We start from the raw sequence: 14,534 nt of genomic DNA on the forward strand, positions 1-14,534 counted from the left end.
GCTCCGAAGTGAGGGCCAAGCGGCAAGCCGCTCGGCCCTCGTGGCTTTTTCTCCTCCCCCCTCCCAGCTCGCCACTCACTTTCCAAGCGGCGGCAGCAGCGACGGTCGCAGAGCGTTCCCTGCGCATGCGCAGGGGACGCTCTGTGAGTTTCAGGGGGATTTAAACATTCCCCCGATGTTTTTTTCCAGATTTAGGATTTTTGTGCACACATGGGGACCGCCCCACGTGCGCACAAACCTCCCCCTCCCCCCCAGGTCCCCCTGATGTGTGGATTTAAGTATCCGCACACCAGGGGGCGACTTGAGAATTAGATATATAGATACTTCAGTAGTGTAACAGGGTGGCTGTGGTTATTCCCACAAAAGGGAGCCTCCAAGGAAGCCCCATTTTTTCTTTTGAGACACACAGTTCTTCAGGAACAGTATTCCAGTTAGAGAGACAAAATAGGACGTTTCCAGAGCATGGTAATAGTCCTTGTTTATGAGAAATAGGTGAATAAATAATAGAAAATGGATGAGGCCACGGAAGGTTAAAAGCTTGGAGTTTTCAGAGTCTTTAACCACGATTCTCCATTTCCGAGCTGAATTCCTTGCTTGTAGTGCACCATTAAACCACTGAAAATTGTCATTCAAGCTGTTTTTACATCCTTCATAAACAGTTATTGGTGACCATAACAGCTGATGGCATGGGATTACAGTTGGCACTGTGACCCAAACAGCAGCCATACACTGTTTAAATTCAGGTGAGTTTATGAAATGCACATGAAGGGCACCAATTCATTCACCAGTTAACCTGAGGGCCCCATGACAAGATATAAACTCCAAAATAAATTAAATAAAATTTCATGTAATATAGTAAAATTTACACTGCTGATGGATATGCAAGGTGTTAGTTTGCATTGTGAACCCTGTAGTATACCTCATTTCCCCTCATTCTCCCTTTAACAATAAAAGAAGCAAAGACAGTTTGTAACTTACCTGTAAAAGAATTGTGTGAATTAACCCAAACCATGCAGAAAATTTTTCTGTAACAATACTTCCTTTTTTCCCTGGATACTGGGAAGACATATTATACTAAATTCTATGTTAGTTATAACTTCACAAGCACAGAAGACAATTCCATTTCTCTGTTTTGAGCCTCATAGAGAAAATACAGAATATGGCCATGGATCTTTATTTTCATGCAATCTGCTGTAAATAAAATTGTGTGTATGCACGTGCGTGCATTTTTCTCCAAATGCTAAACTATAGCTGAGAAATTTTGGCTAAGATGTATGCTCCTACATTTCCCAAAGTACTTCTACATTCAGATGCCTCAAGCAATTCCCTCAGCTGTTCCCAACAACAATACAGGGGACAGGGGAAAGGGGATTTAAATTAGATCTGCTGTTTGTCCAGCTGCAGACCCATAACTAGGTAATAAGTTCTGGACACAATAAAGAGACATCACTAAAGGGAATATGGGTAAGATATGGCTCTGGAATTTAAACAAAAGATCTCTACCTGTTAAAACTAAAATTATGAGAATTAGGTGTTAGATTACACACATCAACAGGAAGAGAATGATGACTGCAGGCGTCTGGGGAGAGATCTGGAATGTGTATGCATCAAGCCCGAAGGAACATTCTTTAGAAGCATTTTGAGATTTACTCATGAATTCTTCGTCCACTCCTTAGATATGATTGCAATGACTGAATAGGCTTGATAAGGTATTTAGCTTTTTCATCCTTCCCCCTTAATATGTGATTCTTACACATTTTTAAAAATGAGAAGGCTAGAAACTACAGGAAATTATTACCAACTGCTATTCAAGGTATGAAGGTATGCCTTCCTTTCCCCCTATGCTCTGACAGTACAAGAAAAGACGAGGAGGAGGAGATTGGATTTATATCCCGCCCTTCACTCAGAGTGGCTTACAAACTCCTTTCCCTTCCCCAAAACAGACACCCTGTGAGGTAGGTGGGGCTGAGTGACAGAAACTGCTCTTTCAAGGACAGCTTCCCCAAGGTCATCTAGCAGCTGTGAGTGGAGGAGTGGGGGATCAAACCCAGTTCTCCCAGATTAGAGCCCGTGCACTTAACCACTACACCAAACTGGCTCTCTAGATGACATACAAACCTGTATATTCCTGAAGTATTTTTGTTCAGACATAGTCTAGTCTTAGAACCCTTAAAATCCTTGGTTTTGATTTTTTTTAAGTTAGCGTCTCATATTTATGAAACAAAAGATATCTAAATTCAATACACTCTTTACAGGAGCATCACACTATGAGAACTCTGTCCCTAAATGTACATTTTCATTCTAGCTTCCTGAAAAGCAGTTGCTGAAATTTAATATGCCTCCCCTAAACTGAAAGGCCTTTCCTTTTTCCTAAAGAGCCTTCTACCTTGTCTCCTGGATCTGCTAGCTCATAGATTCATATACAATGAAGAATTACATTTTATCATGTCTCATTGGCATTAGAAAAAATGTGCAAAAATATTGGAAGGAATTTTTTCCCCCCAGCTTCCTCCTGTGTAGTGCTAACAGGTTATATTCCCTGGATAAAGTCAAAAACCTTTCTTACAGACCATTTGTATGTCTTAGTAACACCAGAAGTCATCAACCAACATATACAAGATGAGAAGTAGCATACACAAGATGAAAATTAGCAATGCCAGTCATTACACAGCTTCCCCTTTTTTTAGTTAATTGGAAGTGGTGTTTTATCTCTTTGCAGCACTTTCTGCCTTGTTTTTACAGCAGTAAACCAAGGTGTAACTATTTCCTCATAGCGGCATAGCCCCCCCCCCCCCATGGATGGAAAACTGCACAAGTGGTGTTGCACTGTAAACTGCCTGGAGGAGGACTGTGAAGAAGTGGCATAGAAATATCCTAAATATTATAGCGCTAAGAGAAATGTACACCATTTTACTAATCTGGAAAGGCCTTCCAATGTTCAACTGGGCAGCAACAGAAATACTTATTAGCATATTCCATTTTCTTCTTACACTCTCACATCAATTAACTTAGTAAATGAAAACAAGGAAGGCCACACTTGGTATTTATGATAGGAAGTTAATTTTTATTTCTTCAGTCATTGGCAATGTATATTTATCATAACTGTAGCAGGCAATTTCATTATGCAGTTATCGCTGAGAAATGGAAATCAAAGAGAAAAAAGGCACTAAACCAAACCCATGCTTAACAGAATAAATAGCTAAATGAATACCGCAGATGCAGTCAATTCCAGTAGTTTCTTAATGGATATCTCTGCATAAATTCCACACTCACAGAATAGAGCAGTATACTTCTTTCAAACACATGTCAACATATATAATAAATTGTCAAATGCTTAATAAGCCATTTAGGATACGGGTAAATAATATTACTTGAAATTAGTACATTTTGTTTATGCGTGCTACATTCCACATTATATTTTGTTTAGCAGTCTATTTTGTAAGATTTAATTAGAACTTAGTAAATGTGCTGATTATTGTTAATTATACTTGTGTGACCACACATGTCACTCTTTCCTTCTATTGTCTCAGCCAATCTTTACAACAATTACAAATGAACAGCCAGCTTTGCGTTCTCTGGTTGTTATACATACATACTGGCAGACATGGCTAAACATGTTAACATTTATTGATCCAAAAATAAGGCAAGTTTAGAAAAATATAAGAAGTAAAAAACCTCAGTCCAGTTAAAATGCATAAAATTTTTGAGGAAACTTTTTCACCAAGCAAAGTTTAATATATCAAATGTCAATCCAAAATAACAGGAATAGAAGTTAAACAAAATACATTATATTACGGATTATGTATTAAAAAGTGACAGTTCACTACCTTCACCTAAGGCCACTGTACCATAGTTAGATGTGAGGTTCAGTGCATTTTTAGCAGTTCAGCATCCACACATTACAATAATTACATCTAAGTTTTATTGAATTTATAAAAATAAGCTTTTGTTATACATAATGAGTGAAAGCACTCTTCACTTGCAGGTTATGTATTTATGGAAATCCATTCTTGATATCTTCCACTGATTTCATTCACAACCCTGGGAAATATATATAAAAAGAGTTAAAAGATATCATAGCTTTAAAAAACATGAAAAGAATGAGTTTGCTTCCTTTATGGGGTATTTCATTTTATTGCTTTAAGCAAGTGTAACTATATGGGTAGTAAAATAAAGGTTATATAAAAGTAGCCTGAGTGAAGTGATACACTTTGTTATGTGGCTGTTGTCACTGAAACCCTATTATGGGAAAACACTCTGTCCTTAGAACAGTAGCTCTCACTTTCCCAAGTCATTAGTACTGCATTGATTTAAGCTCATCCTCTACAAAGGAAGTTAAAAATATTGTTTTGTGGTGAAGAAAGAATTTCAGTGACTGGCTCTTGGACGCTCTGCAGTTGGGGAGGAAATGCAGGTCAAATGTCTATAGCAGGAATGAGCGATGCTGATGTGAATTTGCAACTGGAATAAGCAATGTTGGATGGCTGCGCCTCACATAGAAAGGATAAAAGGATGTTTGGCATTTATCCATATATGTAAATGTGAGTGGTTTTGAATTTTTAAAAATTTATCTACTGCATTTTTTAATTTCCCAATTCCTTCAAGAAGGCTCCAGTTGGTGTACACAGTTCTTTACTTCCACTGTGAAGCTGAGAGATGCTGGCCCAAGGTCTCCCAAGGAGCTTCATGGCAAAGTGGAGATCTGATCCTGGGCCTTCCTGTTCCTAGTTCATCACACTAACTACTAGAGATGGGCACAAACCGGGAATATGTGATTTGGTTCATGGCATGCCCAGTTCGCGAACCATGAACCATCACAAACTTTTCAGGGCCAAATGAACCAGTTTGGTTTGTGACCCGGTAGAACGCCCCCCCCGGCATGCTAGAGACACCAGACTCACAGAGTGTCTCTGGCTGACTCTCCACTACCTGCCCTCCAGATTTGGTGAGGATTGGATTTATGGAGCCCAAGTTATGGCCCCTCCCACAAGAAAGTGACCCCAGGAAAGTGCTTTCTGGGGAAATGACTGCCTGTCATTTTCAACAGAAAGCACTCTCCTGGAGGCCCCTTCTTTGGGCAGCCGTGGACCCCATAAATCCAATCCTCACCAAACGAGAAAGCCAGGTAGAGGAGAGTCAGCCAGAGATCCTCGAGTTTGGTATCTGTGACAGGCAGTCATTTTGACAAGTTCAGGTTCAGGAGTGTATAGAATGGATCTCGTGCAAGCTAGAGACATCAAAGTTGCAGAGGACCTCCCCTGGATGCTCCTCTACATGTCCTCCAAGTTCTGCTTCCCATTACTTTGAAGTTTTAAAAACATTTAAATTGAGTGGAGACTGTCTGGAAATGTATCCATTCACAAACCACCACAAACAGCTGGAAAATTCATGGAATGGAGCTCTCAGGCTCCTGGCGACGCCGCTGGACGCCGGGGGCTGTTTTGCCACCCCAGAGGAGACCGGGGCAGCAACAGAGCCACAATGCTGTGCATCGTGATGTGGACAGGGGGCAGAGCCGGCCCGATTAAATGGCCGGGCTCCGCTCTCACCCAAACAGTTGGAAACTCGTGCTCGAGCCGTTGACAGCTCGGAGCACGCAAGGAGGAGAAGGCCAGGGCCTACCTGAGAGGTCTGTGGCCCGGAGATTGGTGGCAGTGGTGAAGAAGAGGTGACGGCTGCTCTGGAAAGCTCCTTGCTGTCCCCCAGTGATGTCAGCGGCGGTTCTTGGTGGCTGTGGGGGACTGTGCAGGAGGTGGTGGCAGGGCCCAAGTCGGTGGCAGCGAGGCTTAGGGGCTCATTCCTGCTCCAGAGGCTTGGTCCTCAGGGGCGCGACTGTGTCCCGCGGCTGCAGGGCAGCCTTGCCAGCCTATTCCCAGGCCTATGTTGTCGGGCTGATTTTTGTGGCCGCATTGTAGCCAGAGCTTCTGGGGCCACGTTGTGTAGGCCCTGGATGGTGGTGCCTCCAGTTGGTGCCTCCAAGCCCCTTATTTCAGTTACCCTCCCCCAACTTGCCTTGTGCCTGCAGTTGGTGAGGCTGTTTGTCTTTGTCATCACCCTCCCTGGGGGCATGCTATAAGATGTGGGAGTCTTGTTCAGGTGGAAGCATAGGCTGCATCAGTGAGGTTGTTTCAATAGTCTGGATCTGGGAGGCAGATGTAGCCAAAAGGCCACTAAAGGTTGCATACATTAATTTTAAAAAGAGAGAGAGAGAGGGTTGCAGGTAATTGAGGCTGGGGTACTGTGGTTATGCAATTGTGGGGCTACTGCGGGGGATTATTCTTTAACTGGCACTTCTCGGTGGTGGTTTGGAGCCATGATTTTTTTAAAAACGGCCAAAGGAGCAGTAGCCTGTTCCAAGTGATAGGGGGTGCTATTCACCAGCCAGGCCCTGCGGTAGCTGTTAGAAGCTGACAGGGGGCAGAGTAAGCATTATTTCATAACTGGCATCAAGTTTAACAGTTTCAAACAGTGGCCATTTTGGGATGGGTGGCCATTTTGAGTGGGGTCCCCTTACGGCGGCCGTATTAGGTGTCCTTGCAGGGTAATAATTTTAACTGACTCCTTGAGAGGTGGCCATTTCAGGTGGCTCCAGTGTATGGACATAATTTATATGGGATTTACCGATTTCCTGAGCCCAGCATGGCTTCAGTACGATAAAGAGTTCAGAATGTGGGCAGCCATGAATCCACCATTGAGGTGGGACCAGATTCATCCCCACTTATGGCTGCAAATCATGTCTCCCAGCTGGCAATTTAACAATGAGAGGTTAGACAGTGGCCACTCCGTCTGCAGATCACAAGGTAAGGTACCTGGCCCGTTCGCTTCCTCACCTGATAACAATTTGTGGGTTTTCCCTGTTGGGAGTTGTGCCGAAGGAGGCGCCAGGTTGAGTACTGCCTTATTCACCACCTGTCATACCCATGTGGAGAGTCGCTAAATGATGGCATACCAGGGGAGTTCCTGTAGGGTGCTTAGTATCCTGTGTTGCTTTCGAGAGGTTCAGTTCCTTTTTAGAATGGGCCTTGCATTACAGGGTGGAATTATGCAGCACTGCAAAACTTTTAGTGACAAGCTATATGGATTTGAAAGAGGAGCTAGGGTTCCTCATGCCCGGGAAGGGGGGGGGGAGGAAAAAAAGCTGCAGGCCCTACTCCCATTCTGACTTTCCTAGGAATAGAAATCAACATGGTAGGGCAGCTGTGTAAATTACCAGCTGACGAATTAAATGTGCAGCAGATATTGATGGACACAGCCAGGGCAAAGACAAAGATTACCTTGCTGGAATTGCATCAGCTGGTTGGGCACCTCAACTTTGCATGCAAAGTTGTGGCATCCAGCCAAGCATTTGTTAGGAGACTCTGTGAGTCCATGAAGGGCCTCCATCTCTCGCAGCATAGGACCAGGGTCACTTAGGGTATATGGGACGGCCTCCTTGTATGGGAGGAATATTTGGACTCATACAAAGGAAGTCTTTTTGATAGTTGAGTTGCAGGTCACATCCTTCAGTTTTGGGATCTATTTTTGTGGACAGTGGTTTTGCCCTTTCCACCCGGAGAGCTTATAGGAGGGCGGGTAAGCAGTTCCTGTATTTTAGGGAGGAAGCAGGTCTGAGGCAAGTGTGACCCATATCAGTGTCCCATCTGATTCAGTTTTGAGTATCACTGAGAGCTAAGGACCTGTCAGCACGTTCCGTTAGGGGCTAGTTTTCATCTCTCGCCCATGCCAGCAAGGCATCCGGGTTTGAGGAGAAGACGGACAATTTCTGCATTAGGAAGATGCTCAAGGGCTGGTTAAGGTCGCCTTTTTTTTGGGGGGGGGTGCTGTGGATCAGTGAGCTAGTAGCGGGCTTTCACCTAGAGCTCGAAGAATGGATTTTCAAGGTTTAAAGTTATAAATGAGGTTTTTCTTTCAGGTGTTGCTGGCTGCAGGACGAGGCAAAGAGTCAATGTCTGCAGCCACAGCATGGTCTTTTGGGCCACCCACTGGGCCAGGAGGACACCCTGGCCGGCATGGCCTTTGTGTGACAAGCTGAGGCGGACCTTGCGATGATAAGAGCAAGGTGGCCCAGTGTGCAGATAGTCTGGCCGGCTATTCTGCCTCACCGTGAAGGGTAAGGCCCTGGTGTTACAAGCAGAGGCTGACCTTGCGATGATAAGAGCAAGGTGGCCTGGAGTGCAGATAGTCTGGGGGTATTCTGCCTCGCCAGGTATGGCACAATTTGGGAGACCCCCACTAAGTGTAAAGCCAACTGTCAGATGAGGAAGGTCATGGAGGGTGGTTTAGGGCAAGTTTTGCCACACCCTGACATACGGGTCGAGTTCCAGGAGCTGTATAGGGCTGACAGGGTGCACTTATCAGACAAGGGCAATGGGTTATTTTTACAGGACTTGCGGCAAGGGATTAGGTCAGCCTTGGGCTGTTAGTGGGAGCAAAGGCCAAAGCAGAGGCTTGGCCTTGGCTGTGGCAGGTTAGTGTGGGCAAGAAACCAGAACCGGTGAGCACCTTATGGTATTTTTCCCATTAGGGAACAGGGGGTCATCAGGAACTGCCTTCGGATTTTGAAGGTCCAGGGTGGGGAATGGTGCAGATAGTTCCTCTGGGAACCTCTTAGGGTATGCTCCTCTCTGCAAGTTGGAAGGCTTCAGGGGTAGGTGCTCCTAGGTGGCAACCAGTTTTGCTGGGCTGCCAGTCATGAGTCAGAGCGCTGGCTCAAGACCAGAGCTGGGTGACCCGCCTGAGAAACGGGCAAGGAGGTTGATCAGGAGAGTGACACCTGCCTTGCCTGTTCCGTGCTCGCTTAGTTGGTCCTTCACCACAATGTTATGTTAAATAGTTAATAAAGTAGCCCTTGTTTACTTCCAAACTGTTGTCTGTCTTGTTATTCTGACGGGGGGGGGGGGGCAAAGTTCATGCTAGTTGACCTGCCATGAACTTCCCTTCAAGAATCATGAACCACCCAAAATTCATCACGAACTTTAGTTCGTACGCTGGTTTGTGCCCATCTCTTCTAACTACTGTACTGAACTGGCTTTCAGGGAAGAACAGGTGCCATAGATCGCTAACTGATGGAAGAAAAATGGACATAACTGAAGTTCAAAGTTCACCCTGTCACTGTCCATCCTGCTTTTCTTGAACAGTATAGTTTGTAGCCAAACCAATAAAGATGAACAGTACAGGTTCACTGAAAATTTCTCTCTCATTGGCTTTGTAATTCTCCTCATTTCTGACAAAACCATATTTATGATGAAAGTGAATTCTTCAAAAAGAAAGAAAAAGAAGCTCAAAACTGAGATTATCTTTGAACATTCCTTCTCTGCTAAACTTATAAATAAAAGTTATAAATGAAGTAAAATTCCACAAAATACAGGAAATGGGAGATCTCTCCAGAAAACAAAATGTGAGTGCTTACTTGAACGTAACAGAGGCCTTTTAAGTCAACATGACAAGTTAAATATTTATATCTCCAGTAGTTTTTATCTTGGTGTTCCTATGGAGGATATTCACAGTACTGAAAACGAGAATAAATTAGGAGCTGCTCTATGTAAAATACTTAGCAAATATCATGGCTATCTCTGCTCTAAAAAGAAAATTTATATTTCTTTCATAGTTCCATTTCATATTTGGATAGTTTGCATTGCAGTCCAATTGCAGAGTTACTCCAGTCTAAGCCCACTGACTTCAATTGCAACCTTACTTAGTTTGCTTACAGTTGCATTTCTACAGATTTACCACCTAATTTTGTATTTCACAGGCTATCCAAGTTACATTATTAAGACAGTTTTGGAATAACAGTACCAGTATCATAGGATCAGACTTGAAAATAAACCGTTAACCTTGAACACACACATACGGGCTATGCTCGGAGCATAATGTTTGTAGTGTACTGGTAAAGAAGTGTTCTACAGTTGAAAGTGTGATGAAGCAAAGGTCACCTGGAATATATTTAGCACAATTCTCATTTTGTTTCAGAACGAATGCAAAAGATTATCTCAATGATCACAACTCATGACAATCACACTATTAAGTTCTGTAGTCCTATAGCATTACAAATCTAAGAGCAGGCTATGTGACACTGTACCAGCCAAGGTGCAAACTATGGTCCCAATGCAGGATTAACAGTCATTCATTACAGTTTTGAGATGGATGTGTGGTGTAGAGATCAGATAACTATTTTACCAGTCACCCATTCCAATGGGAATCAGAGCCAGTCCTCTTCTATGTATGGGCAATTGTCAAAAGCATTTGAAGTCTATAGCTATATGTCTACTAGTAGGGAAAATAGGTGAGCCTCTGAACAAATTAAAATAAAGATTTCAAGCCACAAACCATAATAATGGGTATATGTATTTGAACCCTTGAATTTGATTCTAAAAAGACAGCAATGAGTCCCAGTTTTTCCAGAATGACTCGGAGAACTACTGCACAGGAATTGGCTTGCTGGTTCATTCTGGCAGAAATCCCAGTTAACAGAATTAGGTGATCTGAATCAGGACACCACACATTCCCTTGAACAAAGGGCCCCCCCCCCCATTTTGGGCTCATTTTATGTAGACCTATTTTTTTGGTATTTTTGCATTTGTGTGTGCCCATGCCTGCAAGTCATGGCAACCTCTGGCGACTCCTACTGGGGCAAGGAGGACGTTCAGAGAAGTGACTCGATAGCCTGCCTCTGCCTCCTGACCCTGGTATCTTTTGGAGGTCTCCCATCCAAATACTTGCCAGGGTCAGCCCTGCTTAGTTTTGAAGCTCTGATGAAATCAGGGTTGCCTAGGCTATCCAGGTCAGAGTTTTCTATGTAGAGCTTTTTAATGTTTCCACTGATGTGACTGGTGCTTCAAACTTCTCTGTGGCACTTAAACCAAAATTCCTCTGAATACATTCAACAACTACACTTTTGATGTACCTTACATTGTTTTAACAGATTTGAACTTGTAAGAATTCCAGATCTGTATTTTCAGTTCCATTTGCTCCATGCCATACATTGAATATATTTTTCACTTAGAGGCTGATCGGTAACATTTATATCATGATCACTTTTACTGGACTTTACACCAAAGAGTTTACTTCCAAGTACAAAATTTTCCAAATAGTTTTACAGTAAATAAGATAATTTCATTCAAACTCATTAGGAATTATACATTGTATCTAAAGAGAACTTGAGGCTACTGTTGCATCTTCTTTCCGAACAGTTAGCTTTACACCTGGGCTGCTTTTAGCTTGAAGAAGTCAAAGAATGTAGTAACTATTAGCTGTACATAATTTATTAAGAGCTGAGCCAAAGAACACCTGTTGCTATTGTGAAGATTGATTCTACAGCTCTCCTGATCACATTCATAAATTATGAACTTACATTCTCATCACTAAATCTCTCTCACTCACACACACACATGCCTGTGCATGTTTGCAAATCATTTATTAATTTTCTCTAGAATGAAAAAAATTAAATTGGGCTGGTCTTTAGGTGGCTGGGTCCTCTACCTGCAGTGTGCACTGAGAACTGGCATCAGAAACTATGCCAGGCCTTTTACTGGCTCTCCACTTTACAGACATTTCAACACCTGGGTCTTGGCAGCCTGCATTTTCCAGGAGTTGCCCTTCACTTGTGTGCTTGGCTACAGCAACTGCATTCCAAAACCAGATGGCTGCTATTACCCCATATAATTATTTTTTTAAAGTCTTATTTCTTTAACCAATTTACCATTCTCAGATGTCACATACTGTACTATATTACTTAGATCAAACTGTTGCTGTTCTCCTCCTATGGTTACAACCATACAAAGAGCAGACTACTTTCAACAGTAAAAAGAAGTAAGTCTGAAAATTGATATATAGGTTTTAAAACAAGATGTGAGTTTGTTGCAGCCTTACAGCCTTTGCAAGAAGGTAACCATTATTCATAATTATGGCATTTTTACCCTTCCCTGCCTTTTTTGCCACAGGTTCAAGCTAAAGTAAACAGCTTTGGCATCCAGTGCAAGAAGCAGATTTTGTAACAGAAGTTCAATGGGCTGAATTCACTTAGGTTATTTTAGTCAATGAGCATTTGTAGCAAGTATTTTTGTTCATTAGTTAATGTTTAAAATAACTTTATTTTTATTGTTTATTGTTTTCATTATCATCCCATTTTTTTTAAAAAAAGTGTTTTATCTCTTTTTACTTCCACTCCATTTAATGTGTGGGCAGGGGCACAGGCTTATGCCAGCAGTAGACAGGGGAGATGGTACAGGCCGAGAGTCCCTCCCCCACTTTCCTGGGGCCATACTTTTTGATGCATCAGTGGGCCACAGGAATTGTAATCCATGGATGCATCAAGGCATGACACCTTGACATGTCTGAAAGCCTATCCAAACTGCAAGGGAGGCAGTGGCAAGGAGAGAGATTATCAGCCAGCACCACTCCCCCACCTATGCTGACAGGTGGCAGCAAACCCATCCATCACTGACCTTACACAGTAGGTTTAGAGGTGGAGAAATGCTTGCACATCAGTCATTGTCTCCAATCCCCTTCCTCTCTGTTTCTCTTCCTCTGACCTACATAAATTCTAAAGTCAGAATAATGAAGAAACCTGAACATCAATGAATATTATGATGTTTTAAATGTTAATGTTATTACATTAACTAATATATTTTGTATAAATTATATGTTGTTACCCGCCCTGAGCCTGCTTCTGGGAAGGGCGGGCTATAAATGTGAAGAAATAAATAAATAAAAATAAAAAATTATTAAATGACTTCAACATTTTCATTCATCCCAGACGTTGGGAAACTTTTGTTGTTGTTGTTGTTGTTGTTGTCAAGTCACAGCTGACTTATGGCAACCCTGTGGGGTTTTCAAAACAAGAGACATACGGAGGTGGTTTGCCATTGCCTACCTCAGCATCTTTACCCTGGTATATCTTGGTTGTCTCCCTACCAAATACTGACCAGGGCCGACCATGCTTAGGATCCAGGATCTGATGATATCGGTTGGCCAGGAGCCTTACTTGGACTGAAAACCAAGCAAAACAAATGGCTGCAGCAAGGAGAAGAAAGTGGGCCACATCGCTCTTCCTGCTTCTTGAACCTGTAGAGCCTCTAATGGAAGGCTTCTTGTGGTGGTTGAAAGAAAACATAGGATCCAACCTACTTCATCTAGTTTTTCTATAACACTACATATTAGGATTGAACTGGCCTTTTAAAGTTTAGAACAGTTCTATTAGAAATAATTTACAAATGTATATGCTATGTTTGAAATTTTAAATTGTGGTTTGGCCATTTAAAACAAGCAACAATGCAATAATTTTTACTTGAAAAAGTCTTGATTTGGGTTTTTTTACTAAATAACATTCCCCAGCTAGTTATACTTTCTCCTGAAACCTAACATTTCTTATTTGAATAGGTCTTATTTAAATATTTCAATTCAGCATATAAGGCACTCTGTACACCTGGTTAAACAGCCTGTTGTTCTGCATCCATAAAGTCTAAAATAGGTTAGGAAATGACACACATTTTCACCCTGACAGATTACAAACTACTGAAAAGAAAACCCCAAACTGTCAGAACAATTCATACATCTAACAAGATTATTTAAGTTTGCTGCACAGCCATATATAATATGTTAGTGCCTTAACACATGGAAATAGATTAGTGTGTGCTAGTTTTTTTTAGGTCTTTCACCTCTTTATGATAGTTATTTGTATCAGCACCCTTGACAGCATTGTAAAATATGTTTTTGCTGCTACAAGAGCTGTTTATAACATGGGCACACACTGTACAACATAAAGCCCTTGAAGCCACGCTATGTGGCCCAAAGCCCTTGACAGTCCCAACTCTTTGAGGACTCAGGTGCCAGGTATCAATTCCCCCAAAGGGAAATCAGCTGAGTCAGAGGCACCATGCTCACCCATGCAACTGCAGTGTGATGCTTAGAGATTCCTGATGCTGACTGGGGACTGCTGTGGGACAGGGGAAAGGAAACAATATGGATGAGAAGCTGCTGCACAGGAGCACCCTACCTAATCAGTGGGGTCTCAGGGTGGTGCATCAGGGGCTTTGAGCTGGGCTCAGCCTCTGCCTCCCTAGGTGCCATCCCAGGGCACTGTAGAATAGCGATGTTACAGAATAACTATTAATGATATGGTTTATTGCAATTACCCACCTAGATTTTGATGCCGAAGGTCATGGGCAGCAGAATTCTCATGAGGAATTCTCAGGCCCAGTAATATGTGGAGAATAGCAGAAAATGATGAGCCAGCTCCCTATCCATGGCCAGTCATCATGTGGAGCCTGTGCCATCCACAGGGTTGTGCACTGTATTTACTATTGGGAAAGCTCTCTTAGAAAGGGAAATTATTTTTTAAATTCATGGGATTCAAAGTATAACCAAGCAGTGTCTCCTCATTACCCACTGAGTCCCAGGAAGTGTTCCCCCCCCCCCCGCAGTTCTGACCTCTTGTACCACTCTCTTGAGGACTTACCTACAAGGGGAGGCAAAACCCTCCTCCACCACCCGTCAAAAATGGTGTCTATTCTCTGACCCCACCACCACTGCCTTCA

At 42.7% G+C, this 14,534-nt stretch overlaps 1 protein-coding gene across 1 annotated transcript in view; it reads right to left on the reverse strand.

The window, feature by feature from the left end:
* Positions 1-3,982: 3,982 nt before the first annotated feature.
* The window catches only part of LOC107108588 (chromosome unknown open reading frame, human C8orf34), a 159,260-nt gene continuing 148,708 nt past the window's right edge, over positions 3,983-14,534 (reverse strand). The window contains exon 14 of the mRNA XM_015409051.1: positions 3,983-4,041. Within this exon, the coding sequence (XP_015264537.1) occupies positions 4,034-4,041 (8 nt within the window). The 3' untranslated portion in view covers positions 3,983-4,033. The remainder of the gene's footprint in view (positions 4,042-14,534) is intronic.

The sequence above is a fragment of the Gekko japonicus genome, unplaced genomic scaffold, assembly GCF_001447785.1.
Source record: "Gekko japonicus isolate JY-2015 unplaced genomic scaffold, Gekko_japonicus_V1.1 scaffold88, whole genome shotgun sequence".
In the NCBI taxonomy this organism is placed as follows: Eukaryota; Metazoa; Chordata; class Lepidosauria; order Squamata; family Gekkonidae; genus Gekko; species Gekko japonicus.